General features: G+C 50.9%; 1 protein-coding gene across 1 annotated transcript in view; it reads right to left on the reverse strand.

Moving 5' to 3' along the window:
• Positions 1–21,001, reverse strand: part of LOC147708705 (uncharacterized) — a 389,106-nt gene that overhangs the window by 196,373 nt on the left and 171,732 nt on the right. Inside the window, exons 7-8 of the mRNA XM_086927355.1 lie at positions 18,089–18,196; positions 12,213–12,323 (exon numbers count right to left, since the gene is read on the reverse strand). Of these exons, the coding sequence (XP_086783481.1) occupies positions 12,213–12,323; positions 18,089–18,196 (219 nt within the window). The remainder of the gene's footprint in view (positions 1–12,212; positions 12,324–18,088; positions 18,197–21,001) is intronic.

The following is a 21,001-nucleotide window of genomic DNA, read 5'->3' on the forward strand; positions in this document are numbered from 1 at the left end:
AATTAGCACATGTGGCATAGAATTTAAATGGTGCAGAACATGGAAGATCAAAGTCAAACAACAGATCGAAGATCATAGAGTAGGAGAAATAATATGGGATAAAGCAGTGTAAGGCAGAGTGGGGGTTGAGGGCCAGTGTCTAAGTAATTAAGAGCCCCAGTATTTGTTGAGAAGGAGCAGCTTGAGCTCTTTTTGAAGCGGGGGTAGGAGGGGTTACAGCGTAGTTCTTTAGGGAGAGCATTCCAGACAGAGGGCGCATTTCCAGAGAAAGAGCGAGATTGTGTAGATTTATTTTTTAGTAGAGGAGGGACAAGGATAAGTGCGTTAATTGCTCCTCTGTGATCTGGTATAGCCCGCTTTTTGGAGTTTTTCGGTGATTTAAGATGGGGTATTTTGATGGAGGGCTTTGTGGGTGATGCAAGCTGTTTTATAGGTGGTTCTGCCTTCAATCGGGAGCCATTTGAGGTCTTTGAGAACAAGGGAGATGCGGTCAAATCGTTTGCAGCAAGTGATAAGCCTGGCAGCAAGGTTGAGAACGGATTTGATAGGGGCAAGGTGGACTTTAGGAGTTCCTGCGAGAGTGGCATTACTGTAGTCAATTCTTGATAGGACCAACGATTGCACAACCGATTTAAAGTCATCGGTTGGAATGAAGGGTTGATTTTTTTGAGATGCTGAAGTATTCAGAGAGCACCTTTGGCCGAGCTTTTTATGTGGGGGGTGAGACTGAGGTTCTGATCAATGCTGATGCTGAGGGATTTGACAGAGTTAGAGATGGAGAGAGAGCAGTTGAGGGCTTTGATGTCAGAGATCCAGTGATGAATGGGGAGCGGGTTGTATTTGGGAGAGAATAGAACGATTTCTGGTTTTTATAGGGTTAAGTTTGAGGTGGTTTTGATGGAACCATAGTTGGACCTTAGTCAAGGCATCGTTGAGATGTAGGACGTCCGCATGGGATTTGATCCTATAGTAAATTTGGGTGTCGTCGGCATAGAGGTGGTAACCGATTTTCGCTTGTTTGAGTATGAGGGTGAGGGGTTCCATGAAGAGGTTGAATAGGGTGGGAGAGAGAATGGAGCCCTGGGGGACGCCCATGGTGACAGTCAGAGGTTTAGAAAGGTAATTGCTGATTTCAATTTGTTGTGTTCTATGTTGGAAAAAGGAAGTGAACTACTTAAGAACAGCTCCGCCAAAGCCAAAACGGTCTTTGAGTATGTTGAGTAGGGCAGCATGGTTAACAGTATCAAAGACAGCGGAGAGATCAAAAAGAATGAGAAGGAAGGCTTCACCTTTGTCTAAGGAGCGATGGATGTCGCCAGTGATGTTGAGCATGGCTGTTTCAGTGCTACAGCCCTTTCGAAAAACCTGATTGGGAGGCATCTAAGAGGTTGAATGAGTTGATGTGATTGTCCAGCTGGTGCAGGGTGTATTTTTCCAGGGCCTTAGATAAGGAAGGAAGGTTAGAGATAGGGGTTAGGTTATTGAAGTCATTTGCAGGAACCATACTGGTGGCAAGGGAGGAGTTGCTGATGGAGGTCCAATAAGGGGCGATGATGTGTTTTAGATCTTGAACTAGATGGGCCGGGATAGGATCTCTGGTATGTGAGGATGGTTTCAACTTGGAGATGTTGCTAAGGATATCACTTTCTGAGACAGGACTAAAGTTATTCCAGGAAGCATTGTTCTATCGCTGGGGGACAGTGTGGTGGGGTGCCGCGGGGGTGACAGCAATGGCGAGTTGAGCAGAGTCCGAGGGGGGTAAAGGAATTGCAGGAGATAAGGGGAGAAAGTTACGGAGGGGAGGTAGGTTATGTGGAGGGGTGGTACAGTGAAGGATAGGTCAATCTTGGAGATTTAGTCTAAGAAGAAGCTAACGATTTCCATACATCTTTCAACCATAGCCAGAAGATTAGGGGGGGCTGAAGTAGTTTGGTTTTTAACTATGTTAAATAGTTCTCTCTGTCGATTTTTTGCCTGGTCAAGTTGTGAACGGAAGAAGGATGATTTTTCATTAAAGATACGTTTTTTATAGTTGGCCCTAGCGGCTCGGAAGAGGGCAAGATTAGAGGAGGAGGGCTGTTGCCTCCAAGTGCGTTCGATCTGTCTGAGGGCTTGCCTCTCATTGTGATGGCAGGCATTGAACCAGGATTTGGATGTTTTTTTTTTTGTAGTTTAAGTTTGGCTGGTGCGATTTGGTCAATGACCAAAGCAATGGATCTGTTGTAATGTTTAGTAAGGTCATTAGTGCTGTGGGGGAGAGGAGTGAGTTGTAGGCTGGCTTTTATTTTAGTCTCCAGCTTGCCCGGGGGGATAAGGTGAAGATTTCTGGTTAGTTTAATTTGTTTAGTTGTGTTAGAGGAGGGGGGGCAGGGAGCTGTTGATCGTGAAGAGGATGAGGTGGTGATCGGACCAATCAATGGGGATAATGTTGGAGAGAACAGCCAGGTCCTTGCTGGTGATGACAGCATCAAAGGTGGCACCGTTGTCATGTGTTGGAGATTTGCAAAGTTGCTTCAAGTTGCTGATATTAAGTAGGTCATTATTAAGGTTGATCGAGGGGTCATCAGTTTTATTCCAGAGGAGGTTTAAGTCCCCAAGGAAGAGGTTACTAGAGTTGGTGACCGCTGATTGAATAAGAAGATCAGACAATTGTTCGACAAAGGAGAGAGGGTCACCAGGAGGTTGGTAAATATTATGTAGACGAATCGGGGGAGAGCCCTGAACAGTGAGTTCAGCACTCAGATATATTAAAAGTAATGATTCAGAAAAGGGGGTGGTGATGGACAGAGTATCTGAATTAAGCAGAACACTCGTACCCAGTCAACAGATCAGGGCTTGATCCATCACCGTTTTTTAGCTCACTGCACCATCCCAGCTCAGAACCTGGCTACATGCAAATTAGTCAGATCAGGATCCCAGACAGGTGTGAGTAGAAGTTCATCTTTATAAATTATGGCGAGGCCCCCACCAATTTTAATAAGCCTGTCTTTTCTGAGGATGGAGTAACCTGGGGGTGCGAGCAGGTCCAGGACTGATGCGGAGTGGTCATTGAGCCATGTTTCCGTCAGAAAGGCGATATCAATGCTTTCACTGAGGATGGTCTCAGCGATTTCAGTAGCATGGCAGGAAGCTGAACGGCAGTAGACCAGCATGCAGTTGAGAGGTATGGGGTCAGTCATTTTAGTGGGGGAACACAAGTGGATAGCCGAGAGTTGCTGCGGAGGTCTGTATGGACGGGGTCCTACTAGTTCCTAGGATCACAGGGACAGATCAATCAGGGAGGGGGGGGAGTGCTGCTACTGCTCGAATAGCCAGGTCTTGAGCTTCTTCCTGAAGGAGAGGTGGTCTTGGGTCAGGCGCAGGTCGGTCGGTAGGGAGTTCCAGGTCTTGGCGGCCAGGTAGGAGAAGGACCTTCCTCCTGTTGTCGTTCTTCGGATGTGGGGGACGGCGGCGAGGGCGTGGCTGGCTGATTGGAGATGTCGTTTGGGAGCGTAGAAGTTGATGCGGTTGTTGAGGTAGCTAGGGCCTTGATCGTGTAGGGCTTTGTGTGCGTGGGTGAGGAGGCGGAAGGTGATTCTTTTGTTGACGGGGAGCCAATGCAGGTCTCTCAGATGTCCGGAGATGTGGCTCCAGATGAATGAGGTGGGAGAGAATTTGTGGTTGGCGTGGAGGCCAGGTGGTCTAAATTGAGGCCTGAAAGAACAGGGAGGGGAGATGGTTCGAGAAGTGTGGTGGTATGCTAGGGCATTTACTGCAAGTCGACTCTGGTGAGGAGTTTACGATAGGGGGAGTAGCCCCTTGGATGTGGGGAGCAGGGTTCGTAGGTGTGATGCCCTGGGGATAGGTGTGACTGGAAGGATTCTTTGTGGCGATTTCAGTTGCATGGCAGGAAGCTGAACGGCAGTTGACCAGCATGCAGTTAAGGGGTTTGTGGTCAGTCATTTTTGTGGGGGAACAGGAGTGGATAGTGGTGAGTTGTTGCGGAGGTCTGGGCGATGCAGGGGAGGACAGGGTCCTCCTAGTTGCAAGGATCACCGGTATTGATGAATGAGGTGGGAGAGAATTTGTGGTCGGCGTGGAGGCGAGGTGGTTTAAATTGAGGTCAGGAAGAGCGGGGGAGATGGTTCGAGAAGTGGGGTAGTATGCTAGAGCATTTACTGTAGGGCGACTCGGTGAGGAGTTTTTGATAGGTGTAGTAGCCCCTTGGATGTGGGGTGCGGGGTTCGTAGGTATGATGTCCTGGGGATAGGTGTGACTGGAAGGATTCTTTGTGGCGAGGGAGTTTAAAACACTTTTGAGGGAGGAGAGTTCTAACACGAGGGTTGAGAGGTGGAGTTCTATATTTTGGAGTGACTAAGTAAGAAGAGTGATGGGGAGGGAGGAAAGGAGATCATGTGGGGGGAGAGAATGGTCCGAAGTGGTGGATTGGGGTGTGTGATCGGTGGGACACCAGGTGGAGGGGAGAGAGGGGTGTTAAGATTGCAAGGAGGCAGTGGTGTAGGAGGGTGTGAGATGGTAATCCCAGGAGTCAGTTGAGAGAAATGAGAGGAGAGGGGGGCGTGAGGAGGGTGGTGGGGGCAGTTAGCAAGATAATGGGTGGTATGGGTGACGGGAGAAAGGATTGGAGTTATTAATGGAAATATGAGTGATGCCTGATCCTTTACCTTATTGATTTTCATTTGCTGATCATTAATGCTGCCGGCCCATTGAGGTTGTAGGCAAGGAAGCAGTGTATTGTTTTACTATACATTCAGACAATAAAAACTGATTTAATCCTAAATTCAATCATATTTGTATTCCTACTAGAGTTTTTTTTATTGATTTTTTCATAAGATAATTTTTCTTCTGAGGATTGGCATGATTATCGCATATTTTCTTGTATTCTCAAATAAACATATCAAAACTAAAAAAAGCATATTTATTAAAAACAAATCGTGTAAAGCAGGTTGTGAAGTGCTATACAACAGGTATTATGAACACAAAGCAATATCATGATACATCTTTTACTTAAGAACATAAAAATTTTAAAAATAGGTGCTGAGGGGGCGTGGCTAGGATGGTGGCTCGGTAAGACGTGTCTCGCAGAGGCTCCCCAGGCCTGATCCCCCGCCAGGGAACCTTGCGGACCTTCGCCCTCACCGAGCCGGCCAGTAGCAGCGGACAAGGTCCGGGAGCAGTGCGGCAGCAGGGGAGTCGGGGCGAGGCTCGAGGCTGCCACAGAACGCCGAAACACGGAGCTGCCTGACGGCGATGGGCATGTGCGGGCGGCAGTGACCCGAGCGCTGGGGCCGAGCGGCCCGGGGAGACCCCAGGCGGCATCTGAGGCCTGCGAGTGGGGGAGTCGGGGATCCCGACAGCGACTCCGGAGCCCCGGAGGTATCACCCGGCAGCACCAGGTGGCGGACAGGGGAGAGAGTACGAGGCGCCGGGTCCGCCGGCCCCGGAAACTACGCGAGGCCCCGGCGTGGGGCTAGTGGAGGTGCGCGCCGAGGGCCGGAGACGCCGGGCAGCAGCCGGAAGGCGCGTCTGAGGGGCATCAGCGCTGCTGCCGAGAGGCGAGTTGGACCTAGCACGGAGCTACAGGCGCAGGCCGAGAACTGGTAAAGACCCCTGCGGTGTCTGCGGGGGCCGAGGGGAGCAGTCCTGCAGCAACCGACTGCGGCCCAGCAGACTGAGAGGGGCCGGGTCCGCCGGCCTACGGGGCTACGCGGGCCCCCGGCGTGGGCCCAGCGGAGGAAGCGCGGCCCGGCTGTGCAGCGGGCCGGTGGGGCATATCGACCTCGGGCAGCAGAGGGGCCCGGCGCCCTTAAGGAGAAGGTGAGCGGCGCCCCGGGGGCGGCCGGGAAGCAATAGTGGACACGACTGGAGATCCCCCCCCCCCCACCCACCCGAAGACACACATGGCACGGGGCTGAAGCGCGACTATAACTCTGGGGAGGCCTGAGGTGGCGGTGGGCCCTGGGAAGAGGAGTACCGAGCGGGTGGACTGCAGCCCAGGGATACCAGGCGGGCGCCAGCCCTATACCTCAGGCGAGGAAGAGCAGCGGGGTCGAGGCCTATGGCCTAGGGAAGAGGCCCCTGGGACACGATACTGGCCTTTCCAAACTACGGCCAGAGCACACCAGAGCACCTTGCGGAAGCACCCGGAGCCCTGACCAGGCTGAGGCCCACGGCTGGGATAGCCATGTCAAACCGGAAAGGGAACCGCAACATCTCGGAGATGCTGGTCAAGGGACCCCCCAAGCCCGATAAAAGCCCAGACAAACCGGCGCCGAGGCCCCACCCCGGGGGGAAGGATCTACCGGAGGGCGAGACACCGGCGACCAAGGCGTTCATGGAATCCCTCTTCGCCTGCCTGAAAGACGATATTCAAACTTTCCGGCAGGAAATGACCGGGGAGCACAAGGAACTCCGGCGGGACGTCGACAAACTGGGGGAGAGAGTAGCGGCCAACGAGCTCTCAGGCCAGGCCCGAAGCGAGGAAATAGAACTCCTTCGGCAGGAGATCGTCCGCCTTCATGACCAGCAAATGGATCTCCAGACCCACGCGGAGGACCTGGAGAACCGCTCCAGGCGCAATAACATTCGAGTCCGGAATGTGCCGCTCAAGGCGGAGGGGGAAGACATGGCGGGATACCTGCAGGCGCTCTTCCGGATGGTGCTGGGGGAAGGAGAGGACTTCGCGGTTCGTATTGACAGAGCCCACCGAGTGGGCCCGGCCCGCCGGACCCAGGGCCCCCCGCCGGACATTCTGGCCTTTCTACCGGACTATCCCTTGAAGGAGCGCATCCTGAGGGAGGCTCGTCACAAGCAGCCCCTCCGCTTCCAAGACCACAATGTGGAACTTTTTCAGGACTTGGCTGCGTCCACCCTACAAAAGCGGAGGGCGTTTAGGGTTGCCACAACTTTCCTGCGTAAAGAGGGGGTCCCGTATTCCTGGGGACACCCGTTCCGCCTGGTCTTTAAGTGGAATGGCGCCCTCCACCAGCTGCGTTCCCTACGAGACACATGTGCGGTGCTAGGCATCCCCCATGAGGACCCACAACAGGACGACAGGGCGGACCGGCAGTCTTCCGGGGCCGGGACGGGCTCCCCCGGGACGTCGAGGGACGGATGGCAGACAGTGAGGCGGGACAGACAGCGGAAGAAGCCTCTCAAGCCCGATCCGGACACGGTGGCCCTGGAACAGGCTGCAGCAATCCAGGAAGTATCCAAAGACACAGGCGCAGCCCCCTAAATGGATTCTGGTGAAGGTCGACATCAGATAAGTTTTGGCTCCTGGATGGGGGGGGGTCGGGGGGCCATGAGCCGCCACTGCCACACACCCACTCATTGACTCATTTACCACAGGCCTAGACTGTCTCATGATTGGCCTGGGACTATGTTCACCAGTTGGGGGGGGAGGGGTGATGGGGAATGTTGGGGGGGGAGTTGGGGCTTGGGAGGAGGGGAGGGGGGGAGCTCGGTGTGTTCACTATCGATTGGCGTTTGGTACCAGGGGTTGGGCTGGCTGGAGGTCTGGGGCAAGGCAGAAGGGACGCACGCATACTCATGGCTGCTGACAGCATAAGTATCCTCTCACTTAATGTCAAGGGACTCAATAATCCCATCAAGAGAAGGGCAGTCATCTCCTTCCTCGAGCGCTCTGGGGCTGAAATATGTCTGTTACAGGAAACGCACCTGTTGGCGAAAGATTGGCACCGCATGAAAGCTAGGGCCTTCCCTCACCAATTCTACTCCGCGACCGGCGAAAAGAAAGCAGGTGTAGCTATACTTGTGGCCAGGCACTTCAAAGGGCGGGTAGGGAATAAGGTGGCCGAAATCAGGGGCAGGCTCCTAGCACACACGATACACGTAGGTACCTCTTCCTTCACGCTGGGCTCCATTTATGCACCCAACACCAAACAGGAGGTTTTCTTGAAGGGGGCGCTGTCTGAAGCGCTTTCAGGCGATCTGAGACTGGTACTGGTGGGAGGGGACTTGAACCTGGTCATGGACAATGAGAAGGATAGGTCTGGGAGGAGGTTTGGGGACTCCAGAGCGCTGTCGGTGACAGGGAAGCAGTGGTTAGGGGACAGGGGGCTGACTGACATCTGGCGGGACAAACATCACACTGCCCCGGGATACACCTTCTACTCTCATGTGCACCACACATACGCTAGATTAGACCACTTCCTGGGTTCGGCTGACATAATTCCCATGGTTCGGGACATTGACATTACGCCGGCGGCACTTTCAGACCACGACGCGGTGACCCTCCAACTGACCGTCCCGCGTACTCCTCCTCATAGGGGCAAGTGGCGACTCAGGGAAAGTATACTGGCACGCAAGGGAGTTGTGCAGCAACTGTCCCAAAGCATCACCACTTATTTGGACCAGAACGACACGGGAGAGGTAACCCAGGCGACACTGTGGGGGGCGCTTAAGGCGGTCATCAGGGGCGAAATCATGGCGATCGCAGCAGCAGAAAATAAGGAGCGAAAGGATCGGAGGCGGGACCTGGAGACGCAGGTGCTAGAACTGGAGCGGGTCCACAGCCGGACGGGAGCCCCCCGGATTTGGCGCAAGCTGAAAGCGGTCAGGGCGCAACTGGCGAGTCTAGACCTGGACAGGGCGGAATACGCGGCGCTCCGCCTCCGCCACACGTACTACGTGGGGGGAGACAAGACGGGCCGCCTGCTGGCCAGCAAACTCAAGGCCAAAACCGTCCCCTCGCAAATCCCTGTGATACGCGGAGACGATGGCGGCGAGGTCCGAGAGGATGACCACATAGCGGAGGCATTCCGGACTTTCTATGAGCAGCTGTACGCCGCTGATCGAACCGTGGGGGAGGAGGCGGGGAAGACCTACCTGGAGTCTATGGAGGTCACTGCCCTTAACGACGTGAACTCCGCAGCGTTAGATGCTCCCTTCCGCCTGGAGGAGGTCATAGCGGCCATTGCCCGTCTTAAACCTCTGAAGGCTCCGGGCCCGGACGGCTTCTCCGCGGGCTTTTATAAAACCTTTTGCCCCCTCCTGGCGCCAGTCCTTACAAAGCTGTTCAACTCATTCGAGGGCCAGGGCTCCATCCCGAGGGAGATGTTGGAGGCAGAAGTCGTAGTCCTTCCGAAACCGGGCAAAGACCCCTCACGCTGCGCTGCGTATAGGCCGATTTCGCTCCTCAACGTGGACCTTAAGCTCTTCACGGGCATCCTGGCCTCCCGGTTAGGCCCGTGCCTTCCGGGCGTCATCGACCCTGACCAAGCGGGCTTCGTCCCCTCCAGGCAATGCGCGGATAACACGAAGCGCATTATGCATGTCATAGACAAAGCTTACGCCAACGCCTCGGACGCAGCACTGCTCTCGGTGGACGCCGAGAAGGCGTTCGACAGGGTGGACTGGAGGTTCCTGGAACAGACGCTGGTCAAATTCGGCGTGGGTCCGCGCTTCCGCTCCTGGGTGGCGGGATGCTACACGTCCCCGAAGGCGACCATCAAAGTCAACGGGGTCAGCTCTAAGCCGTTCGACATCCAGAGAGGCACGCGGCAGGGCTGCCCCCTCTCGCCGCTCCTGTTCGCCCTTTATATCGAGCCATTTGCCCAGCGGGTTCGGGACAATCGTGCCATAGCCGGGATCAAGTTTGGAGGAGTGGAGCAAACCATCAGCCTCTACGCGGACGACATTCTGGTGGCGGTGGATAACCCGCGGGTCTCTCTGGCGGCCTTCCTATCGGAAATGACCGCGTTCGGGGCTGTGTCGGGCTTCAAAATGAATGTCCAGAAGTCCGTCGTCCTGCCGCTAGGTAGCAATACCCGACCAGCTAACAGGGCTTCGCTGCACATAGGGGGGCTTGAGGTCAGCACCACCGTGCAGTACCTGGGGATAGACCTGACGCCGTCGACCGTTCAAACGGTCGACCTTAATTACATCAAGCTGCTGTCGCGAGTTCAGGGAGACATTGCGAGGTGGGAGCAACAGCCGCTTTCGTGGCTGGGCCGGGTGGCGGCCATAAAAATGTCCCTGTTGCCCAAGATCCTTTACGTATTCCAGACCATCCCTGTCACTCCCCCATTGGGGATGCTGAAGAAACTACAGGATGCCCTGCATCACTATGTTTGGGCGAATAAAAGGTCCAGGCTGCGGCGCGACCTGGCCACAAGGACGACGGCAGAGGGGGGTTTGGGGGTTCCGGACCTCAGGCGCTGCTTCCAAGCGGCTCAGCTTAGATTCCTACTGGAGTGGTCCCGGCCGACGTCGGAGAAGCACTGGTTGTTCCAGGACAGGGCCATGGCGGGCCTGCCCCTCTGGAAGGTTCCCTACCTGGCGCGCCCAGACAGACCACCGTACCTCAAAAGATCCCCTATCACCAGGACCCTCTTGCAAGTGTGGGATGCAACCGCGGTCCCGAGGGGCCTGACGACCTTTCCCTCCCCCATGACGCCTCTGCTGGACAATCCGGCGTTCCCCCCTGGCAGTTCCCCGAGCTCATTCCCGCAATGGCGACAATCCGAATGTCGCTCCGCGGGCCACCTATTCGACACGGAGGGCTTCATGACATGGGACGCCGTGATAGCAAACTACTCACTGGATAAGCCACTCCGCTATCAGTACTTCCAGCTTAGGCACTGGCTGACACACGCCGATGTGGCGCCTTTGGCTGGCCGCCCCCTCACCCCCTATGAGCGTTGGATTGTGACCAAGACGTCAGACACAAGGTCCATCACGGAATTATATCAGATGCTGTCCCCACCCCCCCCTACGGAGAAATCTGCTGGGCAGAGGCGCTGGGAGAGGGAACTGGGGCGCACTCTTTCGGCTAAAGAATGGCGAGACGTATACCACCGTGCTCACCACACGGCCAGGAATACCGCTAGCAGGGAGGCGGCGGTCAAGATCGCCTACTACTGGCACTTGACCCCTGAGCGTCTACACCAGGGGAATCCGAGCAAAGACCCTAAATGTTGGAGAGGGTGCGGGCACACGGGGACCATGCTACACATCCTGTGGGACTGTACCGAGGTACAGGAATATTGGACGGCGGTACTCAAGGACATAGACACTCACTTTGACACCGACATTCCACGGTTCCCAGCTTATGCTGTTCTTGGACTGCCGAACGACCTGACGTTCCCCCTCAAGTCCATGAGGGGAAAACAGATGGGACTGGCAATGGGGGCAGCGACGCAGCACATCTTGTCACTATGGGGGTCCACTAGGCAGCCCACACACACGGGGTGGTTACATCGGTTATGGTACATCATGGGGATGGAAAGGATACAGGCCTCGCTTACTCAGTCCTCCGAAACCTTCAGAGAAACCTGGCGACCATTCATCTCTCTACTCTCCCAGGAATTTACGGAGCTCACATGCCCGAGGTATCTCCGGGTCCTGAAATTGGCGGAGGGGTTTAGAGATGAAAAGACCAGAGCGGAACACAAAGTCTAGCCTATACACCGTACAACCACCTTTAGGTGCTACAAGGAACACACCGGGCGGGAGGAGGGAGGTTGGGGGGGTTTGGGGGTTGTTGGAGGGGTGGGATACTGTTGGGGTTGGGTGGGAGGGAGGGCCTGTTGGGGGGTTGGTGGAAAAGAGTTCGGATGGCCGCAGGGGGGCGTGTCCCCCCGCCAAGCAAGCATACTCGGGCACCCGGACTTGCCTCACTTCATGGACGCACAATGGGGTGCGCTGCAGGGTCGGGGACGGGCGCCACGACATAGCCTTTTGTTTCTTCAAATATTGTATGTATGACATTGCTTTGTGGGACTCAATAAAAATATATTTGATCAAAAAAAAAAAATAGGTGCTGAATCTAGAAAGGCCACTTGTCCAAAATGTAGCTCCAAATTTCTTTTTTTTCCCTTCATTTTACTTGAACACAAATGCAGTCATTCACTGTAAATTTTTAGCAAGACAACAATACGGGTCATTTATTACTGGCCTGAGATGAATTCACAGGCTATTTAATTATTGTAAAAACTAAGGGCCAGAAGAACAAATTGTGCCTTTGTACATGCGAAATAGCATTTTTGCGGTTGGAAAAGGAGCGATTTCTACCTATGCCCCGAAGTATCTTCTTTTTGCACATGAGCAGAAACACAATGCATTTTATCCAGAACTACCATAGTGAAAATTGAGACATGCTTATAAACATTCCTTAACTACAAGGTGGTAGACGGCACAATCCTTCTAATTAGAACATCGCAACCTACTTCGGATCATTAGTAACTTACCAGGGCTGGGGTTAATGCGTCTTTTGCCTCGGTCTATAGTATGATGATCAGACAAATTCATAGCTGGCTCTTTATTCCTCATACAAAAGTCAGTAGTCGGGAATGGCATTCCTATGTGGGCAAGATAATAATTGCAAATATTTAAAACTCTGAAACATTCAGATTAAAACCTATTTTACTGTTCACAAGATAGCACATAAAATGAACAATGTTTAATGTCAGTGTCATAGATATTTTGTTGTTGACAAAAACATATGGCTCACCTATTTCAGAAGGTAACTTGAATTCAAAATGTGTTGAATCGTTTCACATTCGCTTTTAAGGAAGAACTCTCAGTTATGACTTTCAGTTGATTTAAGGCAGGAAGGAAGAACAAGCATTGGAAATGCAATAGGTCTCGCACCATTAGAGTTAATGCTTTTAGAATTGTTTATGGGTTTTTTTTGTAAATGTTTAGCATTTTTGTTTCCTGTAGCCAATGCTAAAGAATTACAAATAAAAAAAGCCATAAACATTTCTTAAAGCTCTAACTGAAATGGTCTGAGACCTATTGCACTGTGTGAGGGTGAGGGGTTGAGGGTGGGTGAGGGTGAGGGTGAGGGTGGGTGAGGGTGAGTGAGGGTGAGGGTGAGTGAGGGTGAGGGTGAGGGTGAGTGAGGGGTTGAGGGTGAGTGAGGGTGAGTGAGGGTGAGGGTGAGTGAGGGTGAGGGGTTGAGGTTGAGGGTGAGGTGTTGAGGGTGAGTGAGGGTGAGGGTGAGTGAGGTGTTGAGGGTGAGTGAGGGTGAGGGTGAGGGTGAGTTAGGGTGAGGGGTTGAGGGTGAGTGAGAGTAGTTGAGGCTGAGTGAGGGTGAGTGAGAGTGAGGGTGAGTGAGGGGTTGAGGGTGAAGGTTTGAGGGTGAGGGTGAGGGGTTGAGGGTGAGTGAGGGTGAGGGGTTGAGGGAGGGTGAGTGTGGGTGAGGGTGAGTGAGGGTGAGGGTGAGTGAGGGTGAGGGTGGGTGAGGGTGAGTGAGGGTGAGGGTGAGTGAGGGTGAGGGTGAGTGAGGGTGAGGGTGAGTGAGGGTGAGTGAGGGTGAGGGTGAGTGAGGGGTTGAGGGTGAGTGAGTGAGGGTGAGGCTGAGGTAGTGAGGGTGAGTGAGGGTGAGTGAGGGTGAGTGAGGGTGAGTGAGGGGTTGAGGGTGAAGGGTTGAGGGTGTGAGGGTGAGGGGTTGAGGGTGAGTGAGGGTGGAGGGTGAGGGGGTGAGGGTGGGGGGTGAGGGGGTGAGGGTGAGGGGGTGAGGGTGAGGGGGTGAGGGTGAGGGGTGAGGGTGAGGGGTGAGGGTGAGGGGGTGAGAGTGAGGGGGTGAGGGTTAGGGGGTGTGAGCGTTAGGGGGTGTGAGCGTTAGGGGGTGTGAGGGTGAGTGTGAGTGAGGGGGTGTGAGGCTTCGGGTGTGTGACGTTGCGTGAGTGTGAGTGTGTGTGAGGGTGAGTGAGGGTGTGAGAGGTGTTGTTATGCAGAGGGTGTGTGACGGTGTGTGAGGGTGAGGGTGTGTGAGGGTGAGTGTGAGTCATTGTGAGGTGTTGAGGGTGAGTGAGGGTGAGTGAGGGGTTGAGGGTGAGTGAGGGTGGGTGAGGGTGGGTGAGGGTGAGGGTGGGTGAGGGTGAGGGGTTGAGGGAGGGTGAGGGTGAGTGAGGGTGAGGGAGGGTGAGGGTGAGTGAGGGTGAGGGGTTGAGGGTGAGTGAGGGTGAGGGTGAGTGAGGGTGGGTTTGAAAAGTCCTACGTACATCTCCTATTGTTGACCATCCTCACAATAATTCGGTACTTCAATCACATGCCGACTAACACTATGAAGATAAGGAACTTACAGTTACTCGCGCAAGTGAAATCCCGATAAATGTTGGAGGGCGGACAGTCAGACTTGCACGTGCGTATTCGACAGTTTTACCAGCAATAAACAAGCATGACCTGCTGTAAAAATACGACGAAAAACTAACAACATTCTAAAAGGACGGCTACTGGTTAGATATCCAAATTAGCTAATTCCGAACTGGACACCGAGAAGATTGTAGTCCGTTCTTTATGTCTACCTTGGTGATTCCTCCTTTGTTTCGCTTCGGGCGGAAGTTTTAGAATGTGTACCGGAAGTAATCCATTGTTTCGTTGACCCCCCTCATACACCGCATCAGGTAGGAGGAGCATTTTTTGTAGGGGAAGTTAAATTGGAAGGTATCCGAGCTTATGCTAATATAAACATGCCGATGTAAAAGCTGATCTCAATAGATGTCCCTCCAAAAATATCCCCGTTCAAGCTTCGTGACACGACTCGCAGCGTTTTATAGCAGAGTAGCTCCTTTGTGACTCCTTGTCACCTGAACACTTTTTCCACTCTTGGGATTTGATACTAGTAAGCCGGTTGCACTAATACATCTGAACGTTAGTACTGGTAAAAAAAAGCCCATAACTGGGAAAACAGAGTCTTGATGACATGTTCAGCCTAAGATTTAAGTATGTGACCTAAGTCCTGCCAACACTGATTTTTGGCTGCACACAGCTAATGTTTTTCCTAATTGGAACGTGACTTTATTTTACCTTTCTGTCACATTTGTTTACAGGTAGTGGTGTATAATGTAAAATATCCTACCTATTGAGAGGGAATTCAATTCTCGTCTTGTCTCGAACAGACGGCGGGCAGGGGAGGGGGCGGAGCGGGGAGAGGGAACAGACGGAGGGAAGGCCAGATAAGGGGAGGGGGGAGGAGAGTAGGAGGAGGAGAGTAGGGGAGGCACGGCCTAGCGGCCGTGCAATCAAGAAGTGAGGGGGCGGGAGAGTAGGCAAGGCAGGCGGCTGGGGGGAGGGGGGAGGAGAAATGTGACGCGACATGGCAGGCAGGGGAGGGGGCGGAGCGGGGGTGTGGGAGGAGTGCGGGAACAGACGGCGAGGGGAGGAGAGTAGGAGGAGGAGAGTAGGGGAGGCACGGCCTAGCGGCCGTGCAATCAAGAAGTGAGGGGGCGGGAGAGTAGGCAAGGCAGGCGGCTGGGGGCATGTGCACGCGCTTTTAAGCTCAATGCGCATGCGCATTGAGCTTAAAAGTCACGGGCACTGCAAGGAATCGCCACGATTCCTTGCAAGTTGGACAAAGAGTGGATAAGCCCCCATAGTCTCGCTTGCTCGATGCGCATCGACAGGCGAGACCTAAAAAACAATGTTGGGGAAGAGACAGTCGAGGGGAGAATCATATGGTCGTTGAAAGAAACTGAAGGGAAGGAGGCACTACAGAAGAAGGGCAGTAAGAAAAGGTTCGGGTATTCCTAGTTTTCCATCAGAATCAGCAAAAGGGTTTACACGGTGCAAAAGGTAAGACCTATTGGCTTGATTTTTTTAAGGCCTGATTCAAGGTGTCAACAGATGAAAAACACCCAGTTTTACAAAGGTTATAGCCGTGGCTGCCTCAGATTGAAGCATGGTTAATAATCTGCAGTTGCATCTATATTTTCGCTGAAATCTCCAAAGTATGCAGCAGATAGTGGATTGTGCGGCTAATGCAGCAAATTCACATTTACAAATAAAAACGTATGGCAGTGAAGCGTTTCCAATTGCCCGGATTACGAAACAATGGCAATTCCAATATTATAAGTTCTTATCAGTTTCGGGTGCCTGAGCACCCTGCAGTTCTAAGAGTTTGATCGTTATGCGCTACTAGGAGTTTGACCTGTAAACCTAAGCACACCGTTTCCGCCTACAGTGCCCTTCCTCGTGTCACGCAGCTGCCGCTGTGATGTGTGATTAGCAGTGGGGCGGCGCCATGGGCGGGTCAGGCAATCCACTCTGACAGCTGCTGTTGCACATAGCTGAACTGTGAGTCAGGCGCTCGTGAGATTCATGCTCGTGATAAAGCACCAACCGGGCGAAGACAACAGCCACGGCCTAAAAGTAAACAAGGCGTGTGTTCAAGGTACAGAAGAGAAACACCATCCACGCCTCCCACGAATGAAGGGATGGAGCAAGGCGTGATGATGGAAGAGAAAACAGTAAACCCCAAGGGGCAGAGGAAGGAAAGGGGGAAGCAAAAGAAGTGTACTGAGACAGATTGAGCGAGATAGAAAGGGACAGACAAGCACAGGAAAAATGAACAAAAAATACATAGCAACGACCCAGAGAAAGAAAACAAAGTAATAATGGACAGATGATAGACCAAGAGAGAAACCGAAATGAGTAGAATAAAAATAAGAGAAAATATTGAAGAAAACAAATAAAATAACAAGGGGGAGAGAGCAGCGCAGAGGGGCGGGGGAGAAGGACATGAGAGAGAGACGCATACCTGTGTGAGACAGCAACAGGGAGCGTTGCGAGTGGCATACAAGACGGAGGGGGGTGGGGGGAGGAGAAATGCGACACGGCGGGAAGGGGAGGGGGCGGAGCGGGTAAAATAAACAAGATGGAGGGAAGAGAGGGGAGGAGAAATGCGACACGGCGGGAAGGGGAGGGGGCGGAGCGGGTAAACAAAGACGGACGTGCACGCGCTTTTAAGCTCAATGCGCATGCGCATTGAGCTTAAAAGTCACGGGCACTGCAAGGAATCGCCACGATTCCTTGCAGTGCGGATAAAGAGTAGATAAGTCCCAATACTCTCGCCTTGCTCGATGCGCATGCGCATCGACAGGCGAGACCTAACAAGGGGGAGAGAGCAGCGCAGAGGGGCGGGGGAGAAGGACATGAGAGAGAGACGCATACCTGTGTGAGACAGCAACAGGGAGCGTTGCGAGTGGCATACAAGACGGAGGGGGGAGGGGGGAGGAGAAATGCGACACGGCGGGAAGGGGAGGGGGCGGAGCGGGTAAAATAAACAAGACGGAGGGAAGAGAGGGGAGGAGAAATGCGACACGGCGGGAAGGGGAGGGGGCGGAGCGGGTAAACAAAGACGGACGTGCACGCGCTTTTAAGCTCAATGCGCATGCGCATTGAGCTTAAAAGTCACGGGCACTGCAAGGAATCGCCACGATTCCTTGCAGTGCGGATAAAGAGTAGATAAGTCCCAATACTCTCGCCTTGCTCGATGCGCATGCGCATCGACAGGCGAGACCTAAAAATAGCACCCAGCGTGGGACATGTTCCTCTTTCATCATGCCTAAAATGACCTCCTCTCCCACCTTCTCTGAGATGGTGTTGGCCTGCAACTGGGGGTCTGGTCCGTGGCACTTACCTATACTTCAAGCCTTGGCAAAGAGCTAGCATCCTAAACGTGTGAAGAGAGGTGAGGATGGTGCAAGACAAAGCTTGTCTTTGGTCTCCAGTGATGATCAGTAGAAGACCTGGAAGGAAAAGGTGACCTAGAGTGGCTTTATGAGAACAGTGGCAGACTGTGCTAAGTCTGTCACTTCATTCCGAACTTAAGATGACAGAAAAAAGGACACAGAAAGAGGAGTCAATCTAAAGAAATCTTTTTTTCTTTGAAACGCAGCCCGTTTTCTTTAAAGGAAAATGGGAAGAGTTTCAAAAGAAAAAAATTAAACATTTTAATTGAATTTTTTAAGAATAGACAGTGGTCCCTGGGACGATTGCCTGCATTTAAAAATACATTTTTTTAACATTCTCAAAGGTGAAAGGGGTCCAATGGGAGCCCCTTCCTATTTGCAAATAGTTACCACTACTAAGTGTTACTGAAATGCAATTTGAGCTTTGTACATGTAAAATAGCATTTTTGCAGTCGGAAACGGAACAATTTATACATATATTCCCAGTATCTTCTTTTCGCAAATGAGCCAAAACACAATGTATTTTCTCCAAACGTACCATAGTGAAAATTGAGCCATGCTTATAAACGTTCCTTAACTACATGCTGGAGGGACATTACAATCCTAATTAAAACATTACAACGTACTTCAGATCATTAGTAACTTACCAGGGCTGGGGTTAATGCTACTTTTTCCTCTGTCTATACCATGATCAGACAAATTCACAGTTGGCTCTTTATTCCTCACACAAAAGTCAGTAGTAGGGAAGGGCAGTCCTAGGGGGCAAGAAAATAATTAAAAACCTATTCAAACTCTGAAATTTACTGTTCACATGACAGCACATACAATTCTTAGTGTTTTAATGTCAGTGTCAGAGATATTTTGTTGTTGGTGAAAACAGAGGGCTCAACTATTTTACAAGGTAACTAGAATTCAAAATATGTTGAATCATTTCAGATTTGCGTTTATGCAAGAGGTCTCAGCTGTGACTTTCACTTGATATGAGGCAGGAAGGGGGAAATGTAGCAGACAAAGCGGGGCATGTTCCTATTTCACTGTTCCTAAAATGGCCTCCTCTCCGACTGTTCTATTAGATGGCGTTGGCCTCCAACTGGAGATTTGGCCTGTGGCACTTACCTTTACTTCAAACCTTGGTAAAGAGATAGCATTCTAAACGTGTGAAGAGAGGCGAGGATGGTGTAAGATCAGGCTTGCCTGTGGTCTCCAGTGGTGATGAGTAGAAGTTCTGGATAGAAATGGTGACCAAGAGAGGCTTTGAGAAAACAGTGGTGGACTGGGGTAAATCTGTACCTTCATCCCAAATTTAAGAGGACAGAAAAAAGGACAAGAAAGAGGGGTCAATCTAGAGAAATTCACTTGATCCTAAATCGGGGTTTTGGAGCTTGAAAATAACAAAGCAAAGGGTTTTAAGAGTCTTGTGCATTCAACACAAACATGACCTGCTATTTCTCGTCCCTTTTGTGCCTGGAAACATAAACCACAAACAGAGAATAAATGGAGTAGGACAGAAGGACTACAGTGGACTACAGTGCACTAGCCTGAGGATAATCTTTCTTAACAATGGCCCCTACAGATTATTAAAAGGCATCACTGATCACAGAGGCTAAAGTCACATTCAAAGAGGACATGCTGCTTCCAAAGTCATCTAGAATTACAGCTGTGGTACTATCAGCAAAGAGAAATCCATAGAAGTAAGAGAAAGGGACATGGAAGAGGCAAACGGAACTTTCTCGGATTTTCGACAATGGTTTTCAAAAACGTGCTGTGGACCCTATCAAGGATAGATAAGGCAGCTCTATAAATGAATGCTAGAATCTTTGGCTTCCTATCTATGTAAGTGGGAGAGGATCTATTAGATGCTGTTGATGTTGCACAGATTTCATCTGGAGTCAGGCATTGCTTTATTTTTGTGCTTCAGACAGACTGCATTTAAAATGACGCAGATTTTGGTGCAAGTGAAAAACACATGGCTTATGAAACATGAAATGAGGCCTAGTCAGTCTGAAATGCTTGTGCTGAATTAACATGTGTTTTTGCAGTGTAGAGAAAACTTGTGATTTCAGTGGCCTCTTTAGCTTTGAAAGTAATAATGGAATGTGTTCTCTCTTCCCAGCTCATTTTCCTTGTAATCTACACTCCCTGTTCCGGTCTTAAGAGACTTTAACTTTGTTGCATATTTAGACAATGCATATTCAGTTCATAACACATCTTCTTATAATGTGTATTAATTAACCATGCACCAACACTACACAGGGGCAAACGCATTTTGCATGAAAAGCTTTCTAAAACATTAGAGCATATTGCTATGAGTATGTATTAACTGTGTGCACTTTAAAAATTTACACTAGTGCATATTTATGCTATGTTGTACATTGCACTTTTCTGCATGTTGTGCACAAGTAATAGAAAAGCTGCTTTCAACTAATAGCGTTTGCTAGGTAATCACTAACACAGGGTACTAGTATGGGGAGGTAAAACTTAATGGGTTTTATTTAATAAATTAATACTCTTTGTGTTTGTTTTTGTTTATGAGCCCACCATAAAATGGCTGCCTAAGAATCCAGCATGGCTGAGAATTGTGCTGAAATGAGACGCATGCGCAGATTCTCCCAGCTGCCTCAAGTAAAGAGACAATAAGTCAAGGCCATAGTGAACTGTACATTCTTGTTATCGTGCCAATGTGGAAAGTATCATTTCTGCATGCGATGTAAAAGGAAGGAGGAAATAGTCTGATACATTTTTCTGCCTTAATGTTGCATATTGTATCATTATTGATGTGAAACATAAGATTGTATTAAGTATTAACACTTCCTTTGTTAAAACTGGTATGGGTTGGATTTGCCAATGAGAACAGGATGGCGAGACCCTCATGTCATCTATGCTAACCAATCACAGTATGAGTTCTACTGAAAACTGCAACATTGTTAGTATAGCCAGCCAAGAATCAGAGTATAAATAATGACCTCTTAGGGGGTGTGTTTGCTTTTTGCTTTTTAGAGCCTTAAGCCTTAGAGCCTTAGTCTGAGAGGGAGGAGAGGAGAAGAAGCAGATGAGATCAGATATCATATGGGTTAGGTGCACGAACGTCGCAGGTGCAGTCTGGGAGGAGAATGCTTCTGATGAGAGATAGAGGAAGGTGGGGTGCATAGGCTAGCCTTGCACGTCATATTTTTGGCAAGGCAGATCACATTCCTCTGTGGTCTTGTGAAGGGCGGGCTGTCTCTCTCCTTGTGAAGCATAGAGAGGCAGATGTAACAGACCAGGGCAGAGAATGCAGCTGATGGGAACATGTTTAGATTTAGATGATAAAACTCTAAGTTTATGCTTTGTCTAACTATGTTTGAAAAGATGTATTTCTCTTTTGCATTTATTTCTCTTTATGGAAGATTTTTGCCAATTATTAATTATTGATTAGCCTTTCATAATTGACTATTGAATTATATTTTCCTGAACTCTTTAAAGAATTCTGACTGACATTTGATGCCTCATTCCCTTCCTTTATGGAATGCTTTGTATGCAACCTATATTATGTTCTGTATTAATTCTAATTTTCCTGGTTT

This window comes from Lissotriton vulgaris, chromosome 6 (assembly GCF_964263255.1).
Source record: "Lissotriton vulgaris chromosome 6, aLisVul1.2, whole genome shotgun sequence".
In the NCBI taxonomy this organism is placed as follows: Eukaryota; Metazoa; Chordata; class Amphibia; order Caudata; family Salamandridae; genus Lissotriton; species Lissotriton vulgaris.